We start from the raw sequence: 26,573 nt of genomic DNA, 5'->3' as shown, positions 1-26,573 counted from the left end.
TTATTTTGTGAAAAAAGTTACATGTACATGTATATAGTTTGTAGCAACCATTTTGATGGTGATCACAAGGTTCGAAAAATTTTCCGCACCCACCCCATGGAGGGTCATGAAAATTCTGAGGGGGTAGAGGAGAGTCAAATGCCAAGACCTCTAAAGGAAAGCATGCAGGGTAAATGGGTTGAAATAAAAAGTCTCAGTGGAGGAAAATGGATACTTTCTCAACCAATGCACTGTATGGCAACTGGTTTGAAGTTCTTGTTTTTGTAAAACAGAGTTTCAAAAGCACCAAGCAACTACAGTACTGCACAAATAAAATAATTAATGTATTACTACTCTACTTATTATTCAAGGCTGCTGCCTAACAGGAGCCCGGCAGAAAACATTACTCTATTCAAACAGAGATTACGCAACAGAGGTTACCCTGATAACCTTATATACAGTAAGATAAAACTCTCTCAGAAGTCAATTTCAGCGAAAGAATGTTGGGATTACAAAACAAACAAAAGACGGGCAAAAACATTTTGCTGTTTGTTACGGAATATCGCCCTTCTGTGCCTAACCTAAAAACCATTCTGATGAGTAAATGGCATTTGATAGAAAATCAACCTCTGCTAAGAGAGATCTACAAAGACCCTCCCCTACTTTCGTACAGAAAAGAGAGATCTTTGAAAAACGTACTCGTACATTGTAAGAGCAAAGCTTTGAAAGTCATGTACTTCTTATCTAGACCAATAGGAGTTGTAGTTGGCCTGTCCTCATTATTTTACCATCATGGGGTGTCAAAGAAAATGCTCCATACGAGCCTAACTTTTTTGCAACCACACCTAACACATTACATGTTGGGCTCCTTACTTTGTGGCTTTTGGCCTTGTGGACTCCTTGAAAATTTTCCAAGGCAACAGCCTTGTTACTTAAAGCTATTTTACATGTAGTAAAGTGTTCCTTGAACTTCTCTCAAAGGGAAGAGAAGCAGTACTGCCATTATTACAACATAGACTTTTACACATGACTGCATTACTTACAGGTCGAAATCTTGAAGGAGGAACAGGAAAGACTTCGAGAAAGAACATATCGGCAGAAGAACACTTTCTCTTGGCAGTTGGAGATGGATATGCTCCAAAAAGAATGTCAAGAAATTCACCATAGTTTTCCCAAATTTTAAAGATTTGGTTTTTGACCTCAAGAGGAGTCAGGTAAGTCTGTTTTGTGAGCTTCTTCAATTCATCATCTTTGCCATCTCCAGAGGGAAGTGGAATATTTGCTGGTCCATTTTCTTAAAAATAAATTCAATATTTTTAATAATAATTATTTTTGCAATAATTTAGTATGTATTAGTCATACACTGTACTTGTTACTGCTGAGTATACTTAATGAGAACTTGATGTAATGGGTGAATAGGCTTCTTATTGGTATAATTAATTTTACTCACAAAGCAACAGATTTGTCACAGGTGACTTAAAATTCACATCTAACAAGAGCCCAGGGGTGAGTTGCATAAAGTTTAACATCAGGCGTAACTGCTAACCCCAGACCTTCAGCCCAGTCACATTCAGTATTTTAACGTCTGACAATAGCATTTAAGCCCGCCGCTAAGTTTTATGCAACTTGTCCCTGATTATCATGATTTCAAACTAACCTATATCATTTTCGTCCATAATATTTGCTGTAGTATCTGACTGTTTAGCCATGTGAGTTTTGATAACTCGTGTCTGTATCCACTTGTTAGCCTCCCTAACTGACAATCCTTTCAAAAACAAACGGCTGCTGTGTTCACTCCGTACTTCACGAGAAGGAGCTTCGCAAACTGGACAATAATGTCTCTTGTTAACCATGTAGCTACTCATGAATTCTTTAATAATCTGATGCCTAAAGTTGGTGACATTTTTGGCCACAGCTTTGACCCTAGCTTCTGCCTTGTCCAAACCTTTCAATGCCTTTTTTACATGTTTGTCTAGAGCAGAACACACATCTTCATCTTGAATGTCACTTGTGCTTTTATTTGAATCATCAGGGTCCATTACATTATTGGCAACATGTTGAAGTTCTTCAGCGACCGCAATTAACCCATAATCCAGTACCTTCATCTGGCTTTAAGAGAAAGTAGAAAACTTTAATTTCCTCCTTTACACAACCATATATTCACCCTAGTACATGTACAGTGTACATGTAACTATTGTGCCACCAAAAGAATTTTGGACTGATTTTAGGAAAAGAGCACTACTACCACTCAGTGCTGAAAGTGGGACATCTTGTACCAGATAGATCCTTGCACCTCGATCTCCAGACAAACCATGCATGAGCAGCATAACTGTACTGGTTATACATGTATGTGTGGTTACAGTGTACATACAAATATCAAAGAACAAATTTTCCTATCTTGTCCCCATACTTTTCTTTACAAATATCAAGAAAATTCACCTTGGGTGACAGACATATCCTTAATTCTCATGGCCTCAGTGGTTGAATAAGAATTGATATTACAAGGAGAAATTTAATGCTGATCACTGTTAGGGCTTAAAGGGTTAAGAAGTTTATAGATTTGCTCCTGTACAGAACCTCTCCAGTATAATTATAATGAGAACAACTTTGTGGATCAGTGCAGGGGGTTACCTCCTCGGAATTTTTGGTGGAGGCATGCGGCTTGGTTCTCCAAACCCTGATCCTATTTCAGACTAAAATATGTAATTTTCTGGTACTCTTTTTCACACCTGGCCTCTAAAAGTTTGTGCCCATTTTCAGGCCTGGTCTCTAGAATCCATACCATTTCTGTAAAATCCATATCCATTTTCAGACTTACAGGCCAAAATGGTTCAAATCCATACCCTTTGGGTCCACAAATAACTACAGCTGTATATAGCTTATAATTATAGGGGAGTACCCACCCCAAAGGGGGGAGGGGGGGGGCAGGGATAGGACAAGACTTGATCCATCAACGTCTAGTTCGATTCTATAGGTGGATTGCATTGCTGCCATGTTGGTGGTAAAAACAAAAGACAATTTGCTCACATGGTTTGCATAAAAATGGAAGTTAACTCCCAGAGGAGAAAAACCTTATTGTACCATACCACCAAAATCGCCGCCATGACGTAACGTGCAATCTACCTATTCTTTGAGTATTGAAGGTCCATATAAGAAAGCAAAGCATAGATTTGAATGAAAATCATCCCCATGTCTGCAATGCTCCGAAAGGTTCCATAGCTGCTAGCTTGATCACCTTACCTGAGAAAGACATGCCTGGCATTCCTGGAAATAAGCAGATGGCCGCATTTAAAACAAGAAGACCGCAAGATCTGTTGTAAAACTTTGAAGAACAACGGATGATACACTGGCAAAGGGAGCTCCAAATGACCAAAGTGCCCAGGACAGAAAATATAATTCTGCGCGCAAGTACCGCATAAATCATCCTTGTCTGTTGGACCAAGCGCTGGGTCGTACAGACCACCGAAGTTTGGATGCAACAGCGCATCGAAGGTTTCTGGATTCGTTAACTTTTTAACGCTGAGCTTCTTTATCTCCTCAGGCGAATACAAAGAAAGTCTGACGCCTTGCAAGTAATGGAAGGGAACAGCACTAGCTCCAAACATACTTGTTTATATGCACTAAAACGAAGAAAAAATACAGCGCAAACCTTCCCTCAATTCCGTTTTTCCACGTGTGGAGGTCCGTGTGGAGTAATTTTGAACTCATGTCACATGACGCGTTTTTGTAAAATCATTTAAACCGCTGGATTTGATATCGCTGTTGCATAAACAATTTAAAATGGCGGGAGCGAGGTGTAACATGTTTGGCAATTGTTGCAGAAATGTTAAACTTCTGTGCAGGTAGGTTTTAAGTATAATCCATTTGATTAAAGTAAAATCCAACTTGAAACAAGAAACACTTCGAAATAATTCATCCATCTCGATGATCGACAGCCCAGCTAGCTAGCTAGAGGGCCCATACATTCCTCCCCCCTGCACCCTCTTGCATTGGTTTATATTCCACACTTGTTTCGCTTTAAGTTCTTGTCTTTCCTTTCTGTCTTTCCACTTTAAAACTCATAAACGAACAGGAGGTTGAGAAGTGCAAAGTAAACGCTTGGCTTCAACTCGTGCTGCTGCTTTTATATATTATGCTCCATGTGGTGCAGGGACTAGGGGACAGGGGGGGGGGGGGGGGCGGTTTACTATTATAAGAATAGTATGGAGACACAGGGGTTCATTAAGGGCCAGGCACCAGGCAAATTGACCGCCTGTAGCCCTGAACTCACCCAGCTACTTTTAACAACTCAACCAACTTTTTCAATGGAAGACCTCGCCCAAGTTACCTATCCTGCTCATGTGCACAACCCTCTTTCCCAGCTATTCAAAATGTTAATGAAACCCCTAGGACAAGACAGGAGAGTTTGTTCTTTGATAATCGGGGTTCAAGAGTTTAAGTGTTTTCAGCCAGTTGAAGTACTGGTAGGTAAGGTTAGATGATTGTCATTTTCTTGTTGTCAGGAAAACACGTTATGGCCAGATTGTCAAGCTAGCAACCCACGCCAGTGCTTTGCCAGATAAAAACATCAAGATGACTGGTTTGTCGAAACAGTACTTACTGATCAAGAACAAATACCCAGACTTTATTGTGCTCTTCCAAGTTGGCGACTTTTATGAAATCTACAGTGATGATGCCAAAAAAGTTGCAGAGAAGACATCTTTGAGAATCTCCAGGAATCCCAATGTCAATAAGTTGATGGCTGGGTTCCCTGTGAGGTCTTTAGACAGCTGGCTGACGACACTCGTTCAACAAGGATTTCAACTGGCCATCTGTCCTCAGTGTCCCAGCAAGTGAGTAGCACATCAATCCACATCAAACATGTGTTAGGAGTGATCAATATGTAATTTCTCTTTACATTATCAATACATTGTCAACCAGACAGGTGATGAGAATAAAGAAAATCATCAACTAGGTGAAATTGTTTCAGTTAATGTAACAACAAATTCTCTGAACTAACTTTTAATAGAAATGTTATGGTAGTCAGTCAGGTGAATTACATTGTAACATGCAGATCATGGAAGTTAAAGGGTTAACAAGCAGTTGTAAAAATCCCAGAGAGTTTACTGAGCTCGAGTAATCTTTTACAAAGTTCCAGTGGGTTGGTAAAGATCAGTTTGGTATGATGTTATATATTCAGGATGGCATGGCATAGGACAAGGAAACATGAGTGCCCAACAAGAACAGAACCTAAATAGTGTTATAGCCTTTGACATGTAGATAGGAAGACTCAGAGTGAGCTGGCCAAAGAACTTGTCTTTTCTTTTCAAGGGACTTTGCAATAGGAAACTACTTGAATATACTCGTCTGTTATTACATGATAGCTTTTTATTTATATTTATTTAATACTGTATCAAATTTTAAACATCAACTTTGTATGTGTTTAGAGCTTTCCATTTTCTGGTTGTATGTCTTTTCAGCCAGACTACATTGCTGGTGCATTACACGATCCAAATTTAATTCACAAATTTTGAGTTTTGAAATTTACCATTTTGATACCAGGACACCTGCCAACTCCAGATTAATCCACCGTGAAGTTGTGCGACTAGTAACACCAGGAACTCTCCTTGAACCTCTTAAACCAGATGCTAACTACCTCATGAGTATAGCACAGGGACCTGATTCCTCTCTCGGACTCGCCTGGCTTGATCTGTCTACTGGAGAGTTCCATCTGGGTGTGTCATCCCTGGAGAACTTGGAAGAAGACTTGTCTAGGATAAACCCTGCAGAGGTGGGTGGGGTCCTACAAGCATAACTGTTTGTTATCAATAATTAATAAATGCTATACATAACTGTAGTTCAAATCCCCCCCCCCACCCCCCCCAATCTCCCTGTGTTCATTGGGCCAGTTATAGCCTCTAGGCAACTTTATCTTGACCGATAAAACAGAGGTCTCGAAGGCCTGCTGTGGAAGAAAAAATAATAACCTTTTCACTTGGTGCCATAAAGTGTGGTCCCCGTGGAGGGGGGTGAGTGGGAGGAGTATTCGAGAAAGTTTTATTCAGGGAGGCTCCACCACATGGTCCAAACCCTTACTTTTTTATATACCATGTTTGACAGGAAAGGTAACTTTTTCATAATTGCTCTTTTCACATACCAACAGTAGAAACACTCTATCTGTTTTCATTGGGTCTGTTTAAGATATTTTGAAAGGACCTTTTAAATAATTATCTAAATGATAGTTTTCCCTATCCATTTCTATACTTCTGCTTATAAAATCCCTACCCTTTGTATAACTCCATCCTGAAAAAGGTAACCATTTCAGGTGAAGCCTCCCAATATAGTCCATTATAGGGAGTAACAACCCCCCCGTGGGGTCTGCTCTCTATCCTTTACAGAAAGATTGAGAGTTAATATTTCTCACTGTGTTGAGCTATTATCATTCTTTGCTGAATGTTCCCAAACAGGTGTTAATTGCTGAAGAGCATCTGGAAGAGACCAAAGTAAAACACAACCCTAAGACAGGGACGAGCATGAAAAGGTCGCCATTGGAGAAAGTCAAGGAGTTTCACCTGACACTTGTTCCTTCAGATTGGTTCAATACAGATTCTGCCAAAGAAACCAACTCTGAACTTTTCACATCAATGGTTTCATCACAGTTTTCGTCATTAGAAATGGCAGCAGGAGTTGCTCTCATGAAATTTGTGTCGTACACGCAACGAGATGTGGCTCCTCTCGTTAGCCAACCATCAAAGTTTTCACATCTCTCCCACATGGCTATAGATTCCAATACAAGAAGAGCTTTAGAACTGACAAAGCCCTTGATGGGCACAGACAAGAAAGCTACGCTGTTTGGAGTCATGAACAACACAGTAACAGCATCAGGTCAAAGATTGCTCTCCTCTCGCCTGTGCGCGCCTTCAACAGAGGTTGATGTTATTCAAAAGAGGGTGGACGCCGTTGAGTTCTTTTGCATGAACAGGCCTCTCGCTGAGGAACTGCACAAAAACTTGAAGCTCTGTCCTGATATTGAGCGTAAAATGCAAAAGGTAAGTTGATGCAAGCCTGAACATTGCCAAGAGCCTTGCACATACATGTATATCAGCCAACTCTCCCAGATTACCTTGGAGTCCGCTTTCAGGTACAGAACAAACCTGCTAGTCCTGGTTGTTCAAAGAACGGATGACGTTATCAAGTGGATGAATCGTTATCTAGTGTATAAAATGTAATCCAACCAATACAGTTTATCCACTGGACAGCGATTCATCCGCTGGATAAAGCTATCGGCTCTTTTATTGAACAACTGGGACCTGGTCTCCCAAACTGCTCACTGAATCAACTGGATGAAAGCAAATTTTGAAAATTTCTTTACAATAAGGCAAGGTTTTGAACCCAAGTTTCACCCAAATCTAACACGTTTACTTCGAAACTGAGGTTTTCAAATCATGCTACAGTTCCTGATTTGTTTTGAGTTCCTGACTCTATACATTGATCACTGAAGACCTGTTAGAACATTACATGCAGTTACTGATACGCTTTTATCTTGAAGTCTTAGTTTTCTTAATAATTAAAAATAAAAATCGGTGCTATGTGTGAATGCTTTATCTTGAACTCGCAATGATTTCAATAGTCTTTGCAACTTTCTTATTTAAGGTTGCTACTGGAGTTGCCAACTTAAGTGACCTCCGCTCCATTCATGGCTCCATGGTCATCTACAAGAAAATTCTCTCCCTGCTTCACGACACCTACTTCAACAGCAATTTACACACTATTGATCACTTACTAATGGAAGAGTTCGGCGAGTTGGAGAGCTTGTACACGGAGCTGGACATAGCTGTAGGCCAGCTTATATCAGACTCAAGTGTGATGCATGGATATTCAAATACAGCTGATGACGTCAAAGACAAGCTTGAGGAAAATGCCAGACAAGTTGATGGGCTCAGAGATCTCTACAGGTATCGTTATCGTCCGCATTCTTCATAGCGTAAGGGATCCGTAGGTGCACTTCTAGAGACCCAAGCATGCCCGTCCAACCTCGTTGTCGATCGGCCATTAGAAACCGTTAGATTCTAGTACAAGTACTACGAGTCGAGTTTTTCAATAGACGAAAGGGAGCTTTAGCAACGGCGACAGCGACGGCAACAAAAGCGTCACTATTAAAATGAATTCGCGTTTTTTAAAACGTCGTTGCGATTATTCCAATTCGCTTTAAATGTCAAATGTAGGTGAAATTTCCTGGAGTTGAATTCTTGAGGACCACACCCAAGTTTAGAAAGAGTAGGAAAATTCGCCGTCGGGTGTTTACGTCTTCCATAAAACGTCCCATCAGGAAATTTCACGTCCAAGTGCAGTGACGCAAACAGAGTTGTTGTTTTGGTTATTAAGCCTATCACTTTTTTGACGTTTTCGTTGCCGTCGCCGTCGTCGTTGCTGAAGCTCCCTAAAGAGCGCGCGCGCGTGAACCAGTGTCATTTTGGCGGGAAAACGAGATAGCCGTCGTCATTTTACCACGAGTTTTTGTGAGAACGGCGTAGTGGCGAAAAACAAGTCCTCGGAATGTAGGTGATCTCGTCTTTTTGGAATCACGAAAGGGCTGAGCTAGCATCATTCAAAACAACTGCGTCAAGTTCGTTACCGTAAAAGCTATGTTAAGCCCCCGGGGGGCTTATTTTATTTCAGGCCTCATTAACAGGGGGCTTAATAGAGAGAGGGGGGGGGGGGCTTATTTCATCCTATTTCATCCTATTTCATCCTAAAATAGTTTTTGTACAAAACTCAAACAACTGCAGTTAAACTTTAATAAGAATGGTTGCGATTAAAATGTCGCTCCAGTGTTGTTTGAAATCGGTCGAATATTGTTTATAACGTTCTGAATATTTGTGGCTCACGATGTAAGGTAAGGTAAAATTTTTATTTAGACCCGGTGTTTCCTTCAGGACTATACAATATTTTAATTTAAAATCTAACTACCTAACTAAATTAATGTTGTAAATAGCTACTACATAAAGGGAAATGATAAAAACCTGCTTTACAAAAGCACTGTCAAAATCATAATTCTTCAGCTTAGATTTAAATTCATTAAGAGACAGCGACTGTCGAATATTCAAGGGCAGACTATTCCACAGTACAACTCCGCTGTAAGACACTTCTTTTACAATAATTAGTGCGGGGCTGTGGGATAGCAAGCGTGCCATCACTATCTCTTAGGTCATAAGTTAAAGTATCAGAACGGAAGACAAAGCGTGAACTAAGATATTCCGGAACCAATAGAGATGTTCCAATATTGTTCAATATTGTTTTAGTGTTATTTGATATTATAACAGTGTTGTTTATTATCATCAAGGTCTGTTGTTTAAATATAAATTCTGTTTTACTAACTACAGAGAGACACTGGATATCCCGCGGCTTGCTATCAACAACCACAAGTCATTTATAAGAGTTGTAGAAATCCCTGCAACCAAGAAAGCACTTCTAGAAGGAAACCAGGACTTTGTGTTTTTGGAGAAAACTTCAGACAAAGCTCGCTACAGCACTCTGAAACTCCAGGAGCTGAACGCTAAATTGAAAGCTTTACAAGATGAGAATGACCAAGTCCAGAGAGCGCTGTCTGAAGACCTGTGCAATAAGGTGCTAGTAATTTCGTTTTCTGATGGCTATTGTAGAGCCAAAGTAATCAGTGCGTTTCTCAAACTCTTTCAACACATTTCGGGCCCGAAAAGCTATTTTATGTGTACAACATTCATTAGCAGAATTTCGGTTTTAACAGAATAGCTTTGAACGCTATTAAAACGTGGAAAACTTTCCAAGATTGAGGAAAACAATGTGCTAGGTTGTGTAATCAACATCTGAACACCAATTGATAAGAAAACGGATTCGAAAAATTCTTCTCGGGTCTGAAAACTTCTTGAGAGTTTCTTGAGAAACGGGCCGTCACAGCCAACGTATGTACCAATCATTCACGAAGATATAAAATCACCCCAGCTCCTACGACAAGCAAGGAGGAATTGTTGAGATGTGGGATCGTCTTCGAGCTCCACGAGTTCAAGTTGCAGAATACGCATGTTACACTCTGTAACTCTGTGACCGAAAAGAAGAAGACTAGTCTCCTTTTCCTGTAATTTCCACTAAATAATTTTTTTTGTGAAACAAGTTGTGAAGAGGGGTGTTACATGCGTATTTTCGTTCGGTAAAATTGCCCTTAAGCAGCGACGACGGCAACGCCAACGAAAACGTAATTTGAAAATATACTTATTGAAATTTATTGGGTATTTCCCAGACTACCTCTCGTCATTGTCGCGTACGCTTTTACGCTTTTTTGGACAACCTTTGTCGAAACAGCTGTATCTTTATTTCATTTGCGCTACTTCGCGATTATTTCAACTTGTTAAACTTCTACAGAAACGACAAACTACCCAGAAACCAAATTGGTAGGAGCGGCGTTCAACTGAGCTAAGAAGGAGAATGAAAACTTCACCGTCGTGTGCTCACGTTCTCCACAAAACCTTGACTTTGGTCATTTCACGTTTTTGTTTTGCAGAGGACAGCAAACAAATACATCAAATTGTAAAACGCACGTGCAGAGCGATTGTTTTTCTCTTATTAATTAAATCTATTGTATTGCGGCGTTGTCGTTGCCGTCGCCTTCATCATTTCTTAAGCTCCTTGTTGTCTTCTGTAGCAGGCCCTTTTTATTATTTATCTGATTTTTAGGTAACATCCCACGCAGAGAACCTAAAACAACTAGCTGCATCAATAGCCGAGTTAGACGTGTCCTCCTCGCTTGCACTACTCGCGTTACAAAGAGGTTATGTAAAACCCGCCATTGGAAACAACGAGGAGTTTGTGGTGAAAGGAGGGAGACATCCCGTAGTGGACATGCTGCAACCTAACAGCTTTGTTTGTAATGACTGTGATTTGGGAGAGAAAAATGTCTGGATTGTAACAGGACCAAATATGGGCGGTAAGTTTTCAGCGTTGTCCACGCCCGGTTCAATGTTTGTTCCAAGGTAACATGGAAGAAAATGCAAATTCTAAAAATTCGACATTCAAAAACCTTTTCAGTTCAGGTGATATATATATCAAGCATGAAAACTCATTTTGGTTCTAGAAAAAGCGTAGCCAAGTAAACTTCACTTCCGAAACGCCCGCTTCTCTTAGAATAATAAGCTTTACTGTAGTTTTGGGCAATATTTATAATAGTAACGCATGGAGATCTCTGTTTCGAAAGCTTTCAGAAAATGTGCACTTTACAAGGAATTACAAGAATATCAGTTTCGTGCACTATCAGCAGCTAAACGAAAACATTTCTTTTCTTCTGTGCAACTTTACAAGTTCACAGACAGCGGTTGTGAATATAATAATAATAATAATAATAATAATAATAATAATAATAATAATAATAATAATAATTTTTAAGAATTTTTTTAAAATAATGATCTATTTTATTGAATAACGAATAATAAAATAAATTTTACAATCAACATGACTCTAAGCGTACTGTACAATAATAATAATAATAATAATTAATTATAATATTATAATTGTGTTTATTATAATAATAAACACGAATTTTGAACGGTAGTTTTTGTCCTACAGGTAAGAGTACGTTTCTTCGTCAAAATGCTCTGATCGCCATTTTAGCTCAAGCGGGTTCATTCGTTCCAGCTCAAAGTGCTACAATAGGTGAGGAAAAATATGAGTATCAAACGATAGCTAAAGTCAGAAGATAACTTTCAATGTTCAAATAATCCCTTATTTTTACATAGCCCCCAGGAAAATAACCTGACGCCAATAAACGAGATAAAGTGAAAAGAGTTATCTCACACTTGCTATGTTCGTCTCAAGGTGAAGCTTCTGTTATTATGTAATAGGCAAACGTAAACTCACCCACTCGAATGTTCAAATCAGGCAGTGTACAAATTGAAAAGAAAATTGGGGAGGGAAGTGTAACCAAGCATTTTTCAGAGATAAAAAGCAACACTAATTCCAAGTGAAGTGGCAAAACGTCGCTTGAAAATGTATGTTTACGTTATTTGAACTTCTTTCCAGTTGGTTTAACGTGTACAATGTAGCCTGCCTAACTATTCAGGAACTGAACTGGTAAAAACGCAGTTCAAGTCAAGAAATAAAATTAAAAAGTCATCGTCGTGTGCCCAACTTTCTCCCGTAATCTTGAGATTTGGTCATTTCACGTTGTTGTTTAGAATAGGACGGTAAAGATATGCCTATCAAATCTTATTGTTTTGTGACGTTCTCATTGACGTCGCCATAGTAGCGGGTCCCCATTGTCCACTTGTAGACGGAGCCTTAATGCGCGCCGCGTATTTATCAGATGACATTTTTCACATGGCATTTATTCATTCATTATTGTGCAGGGGTTGTGGACCGGGTGTTTGCGCGGATAGGAGCCAGCGATAATCTTGTTCAATATCAATCAACCTTCATGTCAGAGATGTTAGAAACAGCCTTCATCTTGGCCCAGGCCACGGAGAAATCCCTTGTTGTTGTGGACGAAGTAGGTAAGAGCAAAACATGAATGGAGTGATATCATGGTTAATAAAGAGCAATGGTTATGAAGGTTATGAAGCCTGACAAACTTTTTTGTTATATGTTTTTGTTGGCATTTTTGACCTTGACCATGCACAGACCACAACAGGTTTTGAAATGTGTTGGAGCAATAGCCCTTTTCACGGTTAACTCTGCTCATTTGCATTACAATGAAATCTAGCATGTATGTGAGGCAATTTCGGGCTATTTTGCAGTTGTAGCCCGAAATTGCCTCGCATCCACGTTGGATAACATTGTAATGCAAATGAGAAAAATCAACCGAGAAAAGGGCTATTGATCAATAGAAATGTTCTTGTAAAGGTATTCAGCAGTAGTGTGAACATTAAAACAAAGGATTGTGCACGGTCGCGGCCCTTCCAACATAAATTCCGCACCATTGTTGTCATGGCAAGGTTTCATAATTGACTATGGTGATATGTTACAAACCTTTATTATGGAGCATGTACCAGACAGTGGCCTTATAACCAATACCACAGGTTACTACCTTGATCGAATGCACCCCTCATATTCCGGTCAGCCTATTCGGCGACTCGCCTTGTTAGGGTATATCCTTTGGCTACAAGACGATGATCAAGCTGAGATATATGCTGTTTACAATCGAAACTGCAATTATCGTATCCCTGAAAGTTACCCGGTCATTTAGGGTGATTTCGCATCTACCCACTTTTAATTCGCAACAGTCATTGATTTGTCAATACTAAAATAAATTTAAATTTAAAAAGGAATGCATCAAAAAAAAGATAGCCCGATCTCGCGGGTTTACTAAAAGAGTGTCGTAAAAACTCGACTACGAGCAGTTCAGGAACAGTCCCTTGTTTTTCTCAGGCACAGTGTAACTTTCTAGCCAATCACAACAGACACAAACAACGCAAAGATCCAATCAGAATTCGAAGCAAATACATGTAACTGGCGCCAAGCGCGGGAAAACGCGTGCGTGTAAGTCACGATTGGTTTTGATTTTCTTTGTCGTTGGTTGAGAAAATGGCGCACAAAACCACACCATAATTAAACTTAACGTCAGCAAAGTGGTTAGAGAATGCCATTTTTTGTTTCAAAGGCCGTGGGACCTCAATGCTAGATGGTCTTTCAATAGCGTGGTCAGTAATCGAACATCTTCACAGCGTCATAAAGTGCAGAACGCTGGCTTCCACACATTACTATCAACTGGCTAAACTCGCTGATACTCTGCCTCGTGTGGACTGCTACCACGTAACAGCCAAGAACAGCAAGGATGGCATCAGCTTCACGTTTAAAGTCATTGTAAGTTGCACAGTAATCCGACATTTTTGTTTTATTTTAGCAAGTCATATGCTTGTTGTTAATAGTTAAATTAGGCACATTCGCTAGTTGAGTACTTTGCGTTGCGCTTTCCGCACGACTAAAGAATCGCAAGCTCGCTTTCGAGGATTAATGATCGACCGAAAACTTCGTAAGATCGCACGAAGAATTCCGATTTTCAAATAAATAGATGAGAGCTCTAGCAATGTTCCCCAACTGATTCATATCATCGAGGGAAAGATTAGGCAGGAGTACCTGATGGGGCCGCTCGACTGAAAACCCGCCCTGCAAGCTGGAATAGACCTGGCTGAGAAAATGTATTTGTGTGTAAATGTATTTATCGATGTAATATTATCAAGGGAACGTGTTTATATGTAAAATTGGCTTAAATGCTTTGAATAGTACAAATTCTTGGTATAGTTTGATAGCCAGCTCTATAAGATATAATTTGATATAGGGGTTTAGGTATCTACAGTTTAAACTGGACGTGCTACATCGCTTGGTCGCGGGACAACTATAAAGAAGCCAGTCTTTTTGCTAAATGTGACACCCTGCCAAAATCAAGTTCATCCATCTCTGTCTAATCTATTTATGACCAATAAAGCGGCGAAAGAGTCGAGCGCAGTTTAGGGCAAACGAGTTACCAGGAGCAATTCCAGGAAAAGATAGGCCTAAGCGCAATCTAGTTGGATATCATAGTTTCCTCTAGTTGGTTTAGTCCTCTCCATATTTTATTTTTCAGCATGGATGTGATCAGAAGTCCTTCGGAATTGATGTCGCCAAGCTCGCAGGGGTTCCTTTACAGGTTGAAACTCGCGCCAGAGAAATTCTGAAAACTTTAGAACAAAACGACAACATTCTTGAGCACGCTTGGGACGAAAAATTAGCTGAAGGGAAAACGAAAAAAACTCTGAAGAATTCAAGTGATTCTGAAACTTCTACAGACGTTGAAGTACCAGCAATTGCTCCACATGCTGTTCAAGTTGAAACCGAACTCACTAAAGCGCTGTTATTACTGAATCCAGAGTCCATTTCTCCGCGGCAGGCTTTGGAAATCATTTATGACTTACAAGCGAAAGCGCAGAAGAGAAACTTATGAGATACAAGTAGCAGGAGTCTAGTCACGTCATGAAGTCACGCTATTAAGTCACGCAGCTTATTCAGCTCGATGTATCCGTTACTTGGAAAAAATCAACCATAATATGTGAGACACTGGGTGAGGGCCAGGTCACGCTATTAAGTCACGCTACCGGGTCACGCTCAGAATCTGGTAACGTCACTAGGTCATGATTAGGTCATGCTTTTGGATAACACAGATAGGTTATTCTTTTGAGTTAGACTTTACTGAAGGTGGTGGTCACGTTATTGGGTAGTGCCCTTGGGTCACGCGATCAAGTCACGCTATTATGTTACGTGATTTTCGTCTCAGCCACATAACAAGCAAGGAAGATTTCTAAGTCTAACTCCTACTTCTCGTAGAAACGTTTCTGTTTTGCAGTTAAGAATCCACAAGAACGAAAGCCTAAACAGACTTTTAAAGCTTTTTTTTTGATAACGCGCCTCGAAGAATTTTAATTGTTGTTATTTACTAGTGGTAAACAGGCTCAAAGCCTTTATTCATGTAGCCTCTTACGCATGCGTGCAGATGTAACCTTCTCACCTAAGGAGCAGCCTGCCCGGAAATAGAAACGAAGGACTTTTAAAAAGTCAAAGGTCCCAAAGGTCGTCGTATATCCCAACCTCTTTGAGGGGAAAAATATGTGACGAGACCAAACAACAAGGCTTTTTTTTGTGAAAGTGGAGAAGGTGTCAGACTGTCCATCTTACTTGTTGTGTTGTTATCTCTGGATGTGCTAGTAGAGGCATTAAACGTTAGTAATTCATTTTGAATAGATTCATTTCTCTCTAGCTATAAACCTGCATGGGTATTGGAGGTTTTTGTAACACGTTTTCTTCGAGTAGTCGGCGGTGCCGGCTGCAGCCAAGCCGGCCGTGAGAAGCAAGCCAAATTGCCCAACGAGGGTTGTCGGTTGTTGCCCGCGGAAATTTGATGTTCTGGAAATATCTCCAGAAATCAGATCAGCATCAAATTTGTCCTTACAATATCTATGCTAATTCGACCCCTGAGGTCATGAGAATTAAGGATATGATCACCCAAGGTGAATTTTCTTGATATTTCAATAACTTCTCCCCAGTTCTTTTATAAGAAACATATGGTGACTAGATAGAAGAATTTGTTCTCTGATATTAGGGGTACTGATCCTGTGTTCCTACTGATCCTACGTTCCTACTGATCCTGAGTTTCTACTGATCCTACGTTCCTCTTATCCCTACTGTTCCTACTGATCCTACGATGTCTTTCGTTGGCATTTCTTCTTAATGACGTCAGTCAGGTCATGACGTCAGTCAGGTCGTCGTACACGAGCCATGAGCCGATACGTTTCATGCAGTAAATTTACCATGGACTTTGTCAACTATTGTGAAATCCCATTAGAAATCGTATTAGCGTTGCAAGCCTTGTATATAATTTTTCGATGAATGAATTAAGTCACGCTTAATTATCGGGTTTTTCGCAGCACCAGCAACAACATTGAATAACGGACGAAAAAACATGGCTGTTATTGCAAGATTTAATCAGTTGCTGTTGTGTTACGTGCGTGACACGTGGCGTGACATTCATTCATTCACCCATGACATCGCTGCTTTCGATCGCAGGCTCAATAATAACAACAGGCGGTCTTGAGTATTTTTGCGTACGGAGAAGGATTGCAAAATCCAAGTGTGGCAAGGTTTTCGCTTGTGCTTCAAAAGCAAGAAACCTTCACACGCTCTGCACTGGGTTTTTGCTCAAGATCTAAATAAGGTATGTTTCGTTACTTATTTTGAGCTGCAGTAATCATTCTCCTTAATTCCTTAAACATATCGTAGAAGCTACAAAAATTTGAAAACGTTACTACCGTCAGCTTATACTTATTCTTGTCAGAAGGTTATTTTGATTAACCCAATAAATGGTTCCTCTATATTTTAAACTGTGCGCCAGAGTAACAACAAAAAGAAACGGTATTAATTAGATTCCTACAAGCTTATGTATTAAAACGTGTTTCCATGTTTCATGCCCAAATCTAGCTGGTCTGATCTAAAATTTACACCAGTAGTGTTCCAGTTGACTTCAAATGCAGGAGGTCAAAGAAAATGTTTAGTTGTTAATAGGAGTAGGTCTCTCCAAATCTTCTCCAGTTTACCATTCAATTTGCCCAGCTCTCTTGAGTTATTGCCCGAGGAGGGGAGGGGAGAGTTTACTCAGAGGATTTTGGGTGGGGGTGAGCCACAGGGGCTGACTTACACCCTTACCCCATATCTTACTACTTCAGCCGTCTTTTGCCACCCTAATCTGGACTAGACACAAAAAATCACTATCCTTGTCTAGACTTGAGTCTAGTCTAATTTTGAGTTTGATTTTATTCCCAGGGACAAATTCCTGCCTAAATTTTTCTCAATGATATCCTTCGTTGTATAGAGTGTTTTCACATGACATCACAACAGCCCAAACTAAACCTCTGGGAATTGAACTATATTTTTATGCAGAGACTTTCTTTTGTTTCAGACTAGTAAACCAATATGGCCAGTAGTCACGTGAATGAAAACACTCTATACTAGGCCAAAACTCTTTAGGGCGATTTACATGGTACGACTTTGTCGCATGCGACCAGCTTACGACAGAACTACGATACAAATTGTTTCGTGTAAATCATACCTACAACTTGCTTACGACTGTCATGTGCGTCACAAAAAATGTCGTAGGATTTTATAACATGCAATCGTAGGTATAGGCAATGTTGAATGACAAGGGTTGTGTGCGATTTTTTGCATGATGTGAGCAGCGCGCACTCTAGAAATCGCATGCGACAGTCATAAGTAAAAGTTGTACCATCTAAATCGGCCTTTTGGTTTCTATACCCTAGCCCAGACTGAAATTGTTTCGCTTGCAACATTACATCATTGCATTGGAGTGTCTATAAATGTGTTCCTCGCATACACAAAGTTGCATTAACTGTACTTCAAAAATGTCACATAAAGTAATATTGTGTGCACTGCATTTGCATACAGTGTTGCACACAACATTGTACCATCCATTCTGGCCTCAACAGATTGATTGAATTGAAACGTATGCAACTCATCCTTATAAATAATTATTTAGTTGCAGTATTCAACTGAAGCTAGCACATCTGTAAAGAATTTGCCTTCACCAACATGACTGAAGTCCAAAAAATCATCGCAATTTCAGAACTGACTCCAAACTCCTCTGAGGAGGATGCAAAAAATACTTATGATGTTTGGGCCTCAACGTATGAAGAGGTATGCTGCCAGTAATGTTTTGCTGGAAAGAAGTCTTGCATGTATGGCCATTGAGGGATAGAACATACAGTAGTTATGCATTGGCAGTTCCAGAAAATATCCATACTAGTCCCCCATGGAAGGTTTTTTGTTTTGCAGCAACCCCCTCTCCCAATCCCCCCAGGAAATTGCAGTTCAGCTTCATACTTTTAAGAACCCCCTCCCCTAGGATATTCCGATGACCTTCCATGGGGTGGGTACGGATTTTTTTTCTGGAACTGCACAATAAAAAACTAGATTCCCAGATTTGGACTTGTTCATTTAATTTCATTCTGGATTTCATACTTCTTGCAAAGCAATCATCGGGCAACTACCAAAAATAACTAGAGTACAATAATCTTTGTATGTTGTACTTCAGCAGCATAATTTTTAGAATAATAATATTAAAGTTCAATTAAGACCTTAAGCTACTGTTCAGATAAAACGTTAAAAAAATGTTTCATCCAAACAGTAGCTTAAGGCCTCAATGAACTAGTACAATGTATAATAATTATAACAATAATAATAATAATCATAGTAAATTTATATTAAGCACTAAAATCACTACTTGTCCTAAGCGCTTTACAGCACTTTGCAACTTGATAATAAAAATATGTGTGTGTAGTTCAAGAAAATATCCATACTCCCCTCAACAGCAGCGATTGAGAATTTCAGGGAGAAGTGGAGGGAGGTAGGGAAACCCCAAAGACCAAAACATTTAAAGGAAAGGATAAAGTAAAATTTCCATTGAGGGATGGGGAGTAACCCTTCCATTGGGGAGATGTGGATATTTTCTGAAACTATGCAAAAAAAAATACTGTGTTAGTGGTTTTAACTGCAACAGGATGAAATCTTATGACCCAGCTTTCAATTAACAAAAGCAGTTGAGTAGGGGTACTGTCCTGGAGATCTTGTGCATTTTAGTCAAAACAGTACCAAACATGAAATTTATCTTAGCATACCAACAAGAATATCAAGTGTTAATTTTTTTTTACATATCTTGTCAGGATACAAACAAGCATGGCTACAAGGGGCATGTCCTGTGCGTAGAGGCCTTCAACAAAGCCATGCAATCAAACGACATCTTCCCTGATGCTAACAAGAACATTAAAATCCTTGATGCTGGTGCTGGCACTGGAATCATTGGCGAGATGTTGGTTCAACTAGGTTACAAAAACATTGATGGTTTGGATATTTCTCAAAAGATGCTAGATGTAGCTGCAAAAAAGAATATTTACAAAAGGTTGATCTGTGCTCCCTTGAGTGAGGTCCGCGTTGATGAAATTCAGACTGGCGAGTATGATGTAACACTATGTGCCGGCACTATAGTCTATGGACAGGCCAAGCCAGTTGCGCTGGATGAGTGTGTACGTCATGTAAGACCAGGTCTGTACATAACTTCTACTTGCCACTCCCTGATTTCATTAACAAAAATGATAGGTATCATACTGAGAAGGTATCAAACTGATGTGCCATTGCTTACCAAGTGTAATCCGTTTAATTAACATTCTATAAGTATAATACTATCTTTATAATATAAGGAGATGATGCTACTCCTCTAGACCACATAATATTCTATAATCTAGGTAATTTTTTAATAAATAATAAAATTACTTCTACTTACAGAATGTATTGTAAACCTCCAGTTCACTGACCTTCTTTGGAACTCGGGGGGTGGGGAAGGGGCAGTGGTTATTAGTTACAGTCAACTCCCTTTATTGCGGACACCCTCAGCCCGCGAGTTAGTGTCCTTATTAGTGAGAGTCCATAATAGCCGGAATTTATTTCACTTAAACGTCTGTCATTTTTTATTTTGCAAGGGATTTAGCTGCTCTCCATATTATTGGGATGTCCGTAATAGCAAGGTGTCTGCAAGGCAAGAGTTGACTGTGTTCACACTGCAGGCCCTCAAAACCCTGAGGATACATCTAGAATGTTTGAGTGAAGGGGGGAGGGGTGTAGTGTTGAGTATTGACATTGAAAACTCTAATGCTGTTACAGACAAATAAGAAGGGGGGGTGGGTATGATTTACACACCTTACCCATGAAGTCTCTTTCGCACTTGCAAGCCTATTACTTGTTTGTTTTCCAGCATACATTAAGATCACTTTGGTATTAAACTAACCTCTCTCTCTGTCTTTCATAAGGTGGTCTGTTTATCTTTTCCATCCGCGCTGACTCCTTTGATCCAGTAGAGCTTGGCTACAGTTGCAAGTTTGAGGAGATGGAGAAAGCAGGCAAATGGAGCCTTGTGAAGAGAGAGCGACGTGAGCTATACAGTCATCCACATGAAGAGAGACATAGGGACTGTTACTTGATCACCTACAAAGTGCTCAAGAACTGATGAAACTTGCTAACATAAAGATGAACTTGTAAGAATGCTCAGGTTGCAAAATATGACTTTAGAAAAATGGATGACGCCAGCAGTATCTCAGGAAAGTACAGCTCTAGCTGAGATTGCCATGGCATGGTTAGAAATGTATTAGAATTGCAATAATGTACTGATATAGACAAGTGTGAGTCTTTTTACTAAACCTTGTGTAGAAAAATAAAGACCTATTTAAACAAAGTGCTTTATTGCTGTAAAACTTATATCCACCCTCTCCTCCCTACTAACCCTTCTCCCTAACCAACCTTGAAGACCTTGAAATCCTTTCCTCTCCTTCCTTTGCATTGCAGGATTCTTTTTTCTACATTTTCCTTTTGCACAATTTTCCCCCTGTCAGTTTTGGAACCCCCACCCCCCCCCCCCTTCACATTTATAATGGTACATCCCTAACGTGCTGCTAATTACATTGTCTCACTCCCAGAGTCTGTGTGGATGAGATCACACAGAGTGGGTGTGGTCAAACCACTTGCACAAGGGTGGGGTTATTCAAAGGGCACACTCCCAGGGGCATACTATCCTCTCGATCACTATCATAAAGAACGAGAATTCACATTTTCTAGCTGCCCTAGACCATTCCTTCACTCCAAATCAAGGTTTTGCGGGTCACGTATTTCTAGTTATTGAATTCCTTTTCTGTGATCCCCCTTCTCCTCCCCTTCGAATAATTTTCTTTGGAGTTGCTTCGACATCCATGACAGACTGAAAAGGATGTTCTGTATTCCCGCGAAACTGACGTCATTATGAATTTGTGATACGTGATTGGTTTGTTCGTTAAATAGCCTCGTTTCTCATCGCCGCTGGGGGTCGTTTAACGAGGAGGAAAACAAAACGTCCCGCAGCGGCGACGAGCGAGGAGAAACGTCTGTTTTCGCAGGCTATTCGTTAGACCGCAAACACAAAGGGAAAGGTCAGTTCACAGCAGCCGTTTACTGATGGTCAGCTGAACTACATAAGAAGAAGAAGAAGAAGAAGAAGAAGAAGAAGAAGAAGAAGAAGAAGAAGAAGAACAGAGAACAATAAAAGTTGGACCCTGACTCGAACTTGGCTCGTGACTAGAACCACAGGTACCCCAAGCTCTTACGCGTGAGTGTTGTAATTTGAGCCACACGGCGAGCGTTGCGCAACGGAGAAATTAAAAGGATTTCTATGGGAAAAAACGATTTCTACTTGAATTTAAAAAAAACAACGAATTTTCAATAAAAAAAAACCCTACCTGAACTCCCTTGTCTGTTGGCCTATTTCCTATGTGGTTTTTGGAGCGATTGAGCGTGATTTCCGAAAGTTTTAGTTCCTTCGCCTTCAATCGCTCCAAAAACCACATAGGACCCGACAAGAGAAAGAACAACAGACAAGGGATTCAGGTGGGGATATTTTTATTGAAAATTCGTTGGTATATTTAAATTGAAGTAGGAATCGTTTTTTCCCCACACAAATCCTGTTAATTTCGCCGTTACGCAATGCTCGCCGTGACGTTCAAATTACAACACTCACGCAAAGGTCACACGGCCTATATCGTCTATATCATTCATTGAGCTTGCGGTACCTCTGCTAGAACTTGCTCGAGCTTGACACGTGCTACGGAGTAAACTCACCTGAGCTGATTGCGAAATCCCTCAACCGTCACCCTTGAATGCAACCTTGCTGAAACCTGTGGAAGGTAAAATTATCGGGCGTTTTGGGAACCTTGAAAAGAGTACATATCAAAAGACTACCATTGAGCGTCGTAAGTACGTATTTTTATTTATTTGTTATTTATTTATTCATTTGTCATAAAACACAATAATCTAATACAAAAGTAGAACGGTGTTACATATGTCAGTGATATGTGCGGCATGAATAAATCAGAATTAGTCAATAAAAACTTGCACATTCGTTTCTTGAAAATAGGAAGGCTCGCGATGAACCAGTGACATGTGTTGCAAGAGAATTCCAAATTTTAGGACCCAGATTTATCTGTCGTGATAATTTAATGGTCCCACTGTTTTAAACGTTTCACAGTTTCCTAAACAAGATATAATGTGCAACATCGCTTACATTTATTGATGCAGACACGGCGTTTGGATGAATGCAAATGTCTATAGACAGATGACATTAAGCAAAAACGTGACTTTATATGTTACAGATACAAACGATTGATTGCAAATTTTTTAGTTATGTTTTTTAAATAATTCCCATACAGACACTAGTGCTCCATGAGTGTTGTTAAATGTTTTCGTGACTTAGTATACGTATGCTAAACAGGCATGGAAACGTTGATAGTTCGACGTACCACATACCATGGCTAGAACAAGCTATTCCAAGTTTCTAAATTAAAACATCATTGACCTAAACTAGGTATGTGCTGTAGAAGACTTGTAGACCTTGTTATCATCACATTGTTTGATTCTGATGGAGCAGAGGCAGTCCCATTCACTACAAAAGCCATCATTAAAGGCAAACTTTACTCCGTCTCATTTCAGGGAAAAAATAGAAAATTACCCCACTGATGCGCGCTAGCAGAAATTGAACTTTGAAGCGTTAGAAAATATTTAGAAAATGCTATCCGTCAACAACTCACTCTCGAAAGCTGATTTACTAACTTGGCGCAAATGTCACGCAACCGTTGCCACCAACTTTTTGCACCTTACAAGCGACATATTGATAACATAAACAAAACAGGCAAACAATAGACCCTATTCAAAAAGGGCGTCTTAAAATTATTCTTTTGTCCGTACGTATTCAAAATAGCCTTGCTAACCTCGTTTTTAAGATCAAAACTCTAAAAAATTTATTACCTCGAGCGAGGTTAGTGAGGCTATCATACGGTTATCATTAAATATGTAAAAAACAATAATACCACACAACTTTTCGCGCGCGCTGATTGGCTTGCTTGGAGGTGATTAGCCAAGTACTAATCACCTCCGAGCAGCCGAAGAGAAACAAGATGGCTTCCCGTTTCGCCACGGTTATTTAAGAGCAAATTATTTCGATAAAAGAGGCGGTTGTTAAAAAAAAATACATAAATGGCAACAAAGTTTGGTTTGACGGCATTAAATGGTAAGTTATTTAATCTTTTCAACCTCATATTCTAAGGCGAAAAATGTCTCCAAAAGTTTAATTTGTCTGCAAGAAGCGAGACGAAACTTTCTACAATAAAAATCGAGATTTTAAAATTTCATACCAGTTGTCGGTATATTGTTAGAAATAAAATAAATTTTTGGTCCGCTAGTTATTCAGCTTGTGTGGTATATACTAAAACAATTATTCACCTCAGTGTCGGTGAAAGTGATGGATATTTACCTCGCCGCTTGGCGGCTCATTAAATAACCATCACTATTCACCTCCGCCTCGGTGAATAATTTTTAAATAATAATAATAATTGTTAAATAATAATAATAATAATAATAATGATAATAATAATGATAATAATAATAATAATAATAATAATAATAATAATAATAATAATGATGATGATGATGATGATGATGATGATGATGATGATGATGATGATGATGATGATGATGATGATGATGATAATAATAATAATAATAATAATAGACCAACGGATATTTGATTTACAAAAGATGGATCGTAACACACTAATCAGTCTTCCTAGCTGAGTAGGATTTTATTATCAACTTTTCAGACTAAAGCCAAGGAATAATGGCGGAGGTCCGTGAACAAGAGAAAAGCTATCCTAACTACGTTTCAGAGCTTAACAAAGACATGTGTGTCGAGAAAATAAAACAAACGTTTGACCAGTGGGCTGATAATTATGAAAAGGTAAGCTAAGCACTAACCTTTAGCATACAAACAACAATTAAATTTTCAAAAAATCGAGAATTGTAGACCGTTCACTGCAGTGGCGAATCCAGCCCTTCAGATAATTGGGAGAGAGGGGAGGGCCGGGTGGGGGGCGCTCTCGGGCGCTTGACTTGTTTGTCCTCGTGAAATCAAATATCTTGGCCTCTCGGCTGTATGGGACACCATTTTGGTCTAAGCTATAAGGAGTGGAGTCGTTCCCCCGGGAACCCTACCCTGGATCCGTCACTGGTCAACATACATCTCAGTTACTCTGAAGTGATATTTTACGTCCTTTCAATGTCTTTCCTCGTGTCGAAACCTTGAAAAATTGTAAAAGAAACAAACAAACCTTGCGCCCATCGTTCTTCATCGGCTCATGCGTACTAAGACGCCGGTGTTTTATATGATTGGCGGAAGAAAGGATACCTTTTTTTTTGCAAGGGATTGGAGGAGGAGGGAAGGGATACAAAATGCAAATTCCATTGCGGGAAGCTATAGCCGCGCGCTTTGAAGCGGGATAATGGTTAGTTACTCGCAAAACGCTAAAATGAGACTGATATTTTCACTTACACTGGATCGATGGGTTGAATTGGTTATTGAGGTAGTCGAATTTAGTTAGACCCTCGTTAACACAATAACTGTTTCCTAGGACACAGCTCACCATGGTTACAAAGGGCACGTGCTGTGTGTGGAAGCTTTCGAAAAAGCTATGCAATCTAAAGAAGTGTTCCCTGACGCGAGTAAGAACATCAAAATCCTCGACGCCGGTGCTGGCACGGGAATTATCGGCGAGATGTTGGTGCAGAGAGGCTACAAAAATGTCGATGCATTGGATATTTCCCAGAAAATGTTGGATTTGGCTGAGAAGAAGAATGTTTACAAGCGTCTCATATGTGCGCCTTTAAGTGATGTCCTCGTCCAAGAGATACAGACTGGTGAATATGATGTAGCATTGTGTGCTGGCACTATAGTCTACGGACAGGCCAGGCCAGAAGCGCTGGATGAGTGTGTGCGTCATGTAAGACCAGGTCAGTATCATCATCATCATCATCATCATCATCATCATCTCCATTATCCTCACCGTTGTACGCGAAAGGAAATATAGCACCTAAACTAAACATCGAAACAAAAAATAATTAACAATTATTCCACGAGCGCGCGTTGGACAATGTTGGATATGAGATGATAGATAGCCAACAAGGCGCGTAGCGCCGAGTTGGCTATAATCATCTCATATCCAACATGCCCAAGCGCAAGTGGAATAATTGTTTTATTAAAAACGATCAAGAAATATTGCTAGATCTTAATGATATCGCTTTGCAAGAACAACCAGCAGACAATTTAATGGTCGCCATTTCTCGGCCATGGTGTAATGGCTCATATACCATGGCCGCCGCTAAGCCAATCAAATCCCTCGAATTGCATTATACAGTGATTCTGTCTTTAATAACTGTGTTTATAGATAGGTTACGCATCCCTTTAGCTCTAAAACGATCTTGAAAAACAAAAACGACCTTTTGGTATTTCTCGTTGCTATTCTCACCACTTCAGTATGTCTAACATTTTGCTAGAAGACACTAACTAGCATAGCTTCAGTTGTTACATGTTATTTGTTGCAGGTGGTCTGTTTATTTTTTCCATCCGTGTCGACTCGTATGACCCAGAAGAGCTTGGTTACGGTGCTAAATGCAGGGAGCTGGAGAAAGCAGCAAAATGGAGTTTGGTACACAAAGAACGACGCGTACTACATGCTAATCCCGATGAGGAACGCTACAGGGATTGCTACTTGATAACTTACAAAGTGCTCAAAAACTGACCGTCGAAACTACAGCCTGCCCTTAATTTCCCCTACTTTTCACTAAGTGCAGGGACAGGGTTATCCAAAGCAATGTATTCCTTGAGGGGGACTGGAGGTTAAAAAAAATTCTAGTCAATTAAGTTTCAATAAGTTTGGTTACAAAGATGAGGACCAACGTTCGTGAAATCTTCGTAAATTTTTTTCAATATGCTGAATTGATACAACATAACAAGGGAGATATCTGTTAATACATTTCATTTATTTGCAAGAAATAAGAACCTATCTCGTTGATTTCATATTGCACACTTGTACCTTTAACTAAGTAGGTTAAATTAATCGTGTTCAATCATTACATTAAACAGTTCGATTTTATTACACTGACATATATTTAACAAAAAGATTCCAAGTTGCCGTGCGTCTGTTCAG

The 26,573-nt window shown here is 39.7% G+C and overlaps 4 protein-coding genes across 7 annotated transcripts in view; 3 read left to right on the top strand and 1 right to left on the bottom strand.

Annotated features, from left to right (window-relative positions):
- The window catches only part of LOC146475364 (DNA-directed RNA polymerase I subunit RPA1-like), a 43,325-nt gene extending 39,673 nt beyond the window's left edge, over positions 1–3,652 (bottom strand). For both annotated transcript variants that reach the window (XR_014865865.1, XM_085115761.1), the window contains exons 1-3: positions 3,220–3,652; positions 1,637–2,088; positions 1,023–1,273 (exon numbers count right to left, since the gene is read on the bottom strand). Coding sequence is in view for 1 of the 2 variants with exons in the window: in XM_085115761.1 (XP_084971887.1) it covers positions 1,023–1,273; positions 1,637–2,088; positions 3,220–3,584 (1,068 nt within the window). In the remaining variant the exon portion in view is untranslated. The remainder of the gene's footprint in view (positions 1–1,022; positions 1,274–1,636; positions 2,089–3,219) is intronic.
- Positions 3,653–3,747: 95 nt separating this feature from the next.
- On the top strand, positions 3,748–15,686 carry LOC146475363 (uncharacterized). The gene is made up of 11 exons (XM_085115759.1): positions 3,748–3,821; positions 4,482–4,811; positions 5,521–5,749; positions 6,426–7,007; positions 7,612–7,913; positions 9,342–9,585; positions 10,669–10,918; positions 11,554–11,640; positions 12,333–12,476; positions 13,583–13,785; positions 14,546–15,686. The coding sequence occupies exons 1-11, from the start codon at positions 3,760–3,762 to the stop codon at positions 14,900–14,902; spliced, it is 2,790 nt and encodes a 929-aa protein (XP_084971885.1). The 5' UTR covers positions 3,748–3,759; the 3' UTR covers positions 14,903–15,686.
- Positions 15,687–16,495: 809 nt separating this feature from the next.
- Positions 16,496–20,746, top strand: LOC146475362 (methyltransferase-like protein 27). Of its 2 annotated transcripts, none has more exons than XM_085115549.1 (4): positions 16,496–16,666; positions 18,008–18,159; positions 19,185–19,563; positions 20,325–20,746. In XM_085115549.1, the coding sequence occupies exons 2-4, from the start codon at positions 18,055–18,057 to the stop codon at positions 20,519–20,521; spliced, it is 681 nt and encodes a 226-aa protein (XP_084971675.1). In that variant the 5' UTR covers positions 16,496–16,666; positions 18,008–18,054; the 3' UTR covers positions 20,522–20,746. The 2 variants fall into 2 exon arrangements, with proteins under 2 accessions (XP_084971675.1, XP_084971674.1); XM_085115548.1 differs by having other exon boundaries at positions 16,498–16,666; positions 18,002–18,159.
- A 1,384-nt stretch (positions 20,747–22,130) lies between these two features.
- LOC146475361 (methyltransferase-like protein 27) lies at positions 22,131–26,528 on the top strand. 2 transcript variants are annotated; one of them, XM_085115776.1, is made up of 4 exons: positions 22,131–22,289; positions 24,192–24,328; positions 24,999–25,377; positions 25,969–26,528. In XM_085115776.1, exons 2-4 carry the CDS (start codon positions 24,209–24,211, stop codon positions 26,163–26,165), a joined length of 696 nt encoding a protein of 231 aa, XP_084971902.1. In that variant the 5' UTR covers positions 22,131–22,289; positions 24,192–24,208; the 3' UTR covers positions 26,166–26,528. The 2 variants fall into 2 exon arrangements, with proteins under 2 accessions (XP_084971902.1, XP_084971901.1); XM_085115775.1 differs by having other exon boundaries at positions 22,131–22,293.
- The last annotated feature ends 45 nt before the right edge of the window (positions 26,529–26,573 follow it).

The sequence above is a fragment of the Pavona decussata genome, unplaced genomic scaffold, assembly GCF_977016875.1.
Source record: "Pavona decussata unplaced genomic scaffold, jaPavDecu1.1 SCAFFOLD_84, whole genome shotgun sequence".
Taxonomy (NCBI): Eukaryota; Metazoa; Cnidaria; class Anthozoa; order Scleractinia; family Agariciidae; genus Pavona; species Pavona decussata.
Note: the sequence above shows the minus strand (reverse complement) of the source record. Positions and strands in the feature narration are given on the sequence as shown.